Source organism: Brassica oleracea, chromosome C5 (genome assembly GCF_000695525.1).
Source record: "Brassica oleracea var. oleracea cultivar TO1000 chromosome C5, BOL, whole genome shotgun sequence".
Taxonomy (NCBI): domain Eukaryota; kingdom Viridiplantae; phylum Streptophyta; class Magnoliopsida; order Brassicales; family Brassicaceae; genus Brassica; species Brassica oleracea.
Genome location: NC_027752.1, coordinates 35,954,747 through 35,957,815, shown reverse-complemented (window position 1 = coordinate 35,957,815; position 3,069 = coordinate 35,954,747). Strand labels below are relative to the sequence as shown.

At 39.2% G+C, this 3,069-nt stretch overlaps 1 protein-coding gene across 1 annotated transcript; it reads left to right on the top strand.

Annotated features, from left to right (window-relative positions):
* The first annotated feature begins 315 nt into the window (after positions 1-315).
* Positions 316-1,170, top strand: LOC106345143 (glutathione S-transferase T3-like). Its single transcript, XM_013784398.1, has one exon. The coding sequence runs from the start codon at positions 316-318 to the stop codon at positions 1,168-1,170; it is 855 nt and encodes a 284-aa protein (XP_013639852.1).
* The last annotated feature ends 1,899 nt before the right edge of the window (positions 1,171-3,069 follow it).

Genomic DNA, 3,069 nt, shown 5'->3' with positions numbered 1-3,069 from the left:
CATTTTGGTTTCAATTGAACGGTTGGTAATTAATGTTGTGGTTAGAGAGATATTTACTTGTGGTCATTAATGTTGTGGTTAGATAGAAAGCAAAGGTGATGTGTGATTAATGGGTTAGAAAACTGTCTTCTCGAAATGGTTGGGTGTTGATCAATGGTGATCAATACTTGTTTCCTTCTTCCCTTTTTCCCTTCTTCTCTTTTATTAAAACCGTCATTCTTCTCTTCCATCTATCAAAGCTTTCTCTCTTTTCGTTATTTCTTTTATTTCTCTCTATTGTTTATCTCTGTTGTTTCTCTCTTGAGCCTTTCGGATATGGATTCCAATTCATATACACCGTTTGGAAACTTTGTTGATCTTCTGAATAGTCAGCAAGACACTGTCTTTGGTTATGTCCAAGACAGTGTCAAAGTCTCTTCCTCCCAAGTCCCTGCAGACCGTAAAGAAAGGAGGGTGTGGTCGCCAGTTGATGATGTTGCCCTCATTAGCGCTTGGCAAAACACAAGCAAAGACCCGGTGGTAGCTAACGAGCAAAGAGCTGGTAAGTTCTGGAAAAGGATTGCTGCATACTTTGCAGCAAGTCTCAAAGTTGCAGGTTCTGAAACTAGACAGCCACTTCATTGTAAGCAAAGGTGGCAGAAGATAAATGACCAAGTAAACAAATTTTGTGGGGCGTATGAATCAGCAACTAGGGAGAAGAGTAGCGGCCAAAATGAGAACGATGTTCTCAAACATGCGCATGAGATCTACTACAACAACCACAAGAAGAAGTTTACTCTTGAGCACGCATGGAAGGAGTTGAGGAATGACCAGAAATGGTGTGAATTGTGTAGTTCTAAAACCACAGCAAGCGGCAAAAAGAGGAAGTTTGATGAGAGTGCACAATCAGCAAGCTCTTACGCGTTTGAAACCACCACTGGTGAAGCTGAGCAAGCAACTATGCGTCCCCTTGGTGTTAAGGCTTCAAAGCGCCACGGTAAGAAGACGATGGGAGATGGTAAGGCGCTGGATGAGTTGGAGAGTATGTGGAGGATCAGGAAGGAAGATTTGGCTGTCAAAGAGAGGATGCCAAAGATGAAGCTACTTGACTCATTAGTTGGCAAAGCAGATCTACCCGAGTATGAAGAAGATTTGAAGAAGAAGCTCATTGATGAGCTTATGTCAAATTAGTTATAGTATAAACTTAAGTTTGTGTTGTTTAAAGTATGGTCTAAACTTAAGTTTGTGTTGTCAAATTACTTGTTTGTTGGTCTCTAAGCTTAAGTTTGTGTTGTCTTTAAGTCTCGGTTCTTGTTTTGCAAGTTTCTGTCTCTCCACATTAATAATATAAATTCTTATGTTCGGTTTCTCAACTTGATATATATGTTTTAAAAAAGCTGTGTGTATGTGTTCACGAGTCTTTCTGTGTCTGTATTTTTCTTGTCTTGTTGACATGTGCTTGGATTAATGTTTTTTGTCTTTTTGTCTCTGTATTTTCAGGTCATGCGAGTTGGAATACAATTTGTTGGAAGACAGTGTTGTTGTTGGAAGACATTGGATGAATCATGTCTCATCTGTTGTCACATGTGTTCACGGGTCTTTGTCTTGTTGTACTGTGTATTCTGTTGTCTCATGTGTTGTTCACAAGACAGTGTTGTTGTTGTAAGTCACGAGTCTTTGTCGAGTTGTAAGTCACGAGTCTTTGTCAAATTGTGGTGTAGTGTGATTGACTCAAGTTGAATGTATTATATAAACTTCTCAAGTCTTCTCATTTGCACAAACTTCTCATACTTCTTTCTTAACAAACTTCTCATTCTCCACGATAAAATTTTTCATGTAAACAAACTTCTCATATAAACATAAAGTGTCATATCTCCTCTTGTTTCTTATCTCCTCTTTTCATTCTACACCATCTTGTTTCTTATGGCATCTTCTTCTAATAATCTTTTTCAGGATTTAGAAGATGACATATTTGATCAACACTGTGATCAATATTTTGATCGTTACTTCGAAAATGTTGTCAATAATTATGGTGATAAACAAGAAGAAAGAAGAAGAAAAAAAAGAGCTTATATCGAAAGAAACCGTGAAGCAGGCAATCTCCAGCTGTGGAATGATTATTTCAGTGACACACCAACATATCCCGATAATATATTCCGCCGACGATTTAGAATGAACAAGCTGTTGTTCATGAAAATTGTTGATCGACTCTCCAATGAAATGGAATTCTTTCAACAAAAACCAGATGGTCTCGGAAGGCTTGGTCTCTCTACACTTCAAAAATGTACCGCAGCTATTCGAGTCTTGGCATATGGTCATGCGGCTGATGCGGTTGACGAATACCTTCGGCTCGGTGCAACTACTACTCGGTCATGTTTGGAACAGTTTGTCGAAGGAATAATAAAAAATTTCAGCGATGAGTACCTAAGAAAACCAACACCGGCTGATCTTCAACGCCTACTTTATATCGGAGAGCATCGCGGATTTCCCGGAATGATAGGAAGCATTGATTGTATGCACTGGGAGTGGAAGAATTGTCCTACCGCTTGGAAAGGTCAATATTCACGTGGTTCGGGAAAACCCACGATTGTTTTAGAGGCAGTTGCTTCGTATGATCTATGGATATGGCATGCGTTTTTTGGACCTCCAGGTACCTTAAATGATATCAATGTTCTAGATCGCTCACCTGTTTTCGATGACATAATAAAAGGTCATGCTCCGCAAGTCACTTACTCTGTCAATGGAAGAGAGTATCATTTGGCTTATTATCTCGCCGATGGTATTTATCCAAAATGGGCAACTTTTATCCAATCTATTCCAATACCACAAAGACCGAAAGCAGTTTTATTTGCTCAACATCAAGAAGCTGCCCGGAAAGATGTCGAGCGTGCATTTGGAGTCTTACAAGCTCGCTTTGCCATTGTTAAGAATCCAGCTCTTTTTTGGGATAAAGTCAAAATTGGAAAGATTATGAGAGCATGTATCATACTCCATAATATGATAGTAGAAGACGAACGAGATGGCTACACTCAATATGATGTTTCAGAGTTCCAACAAGAACACAACGTGAGTTCACATGTTGATCTCACG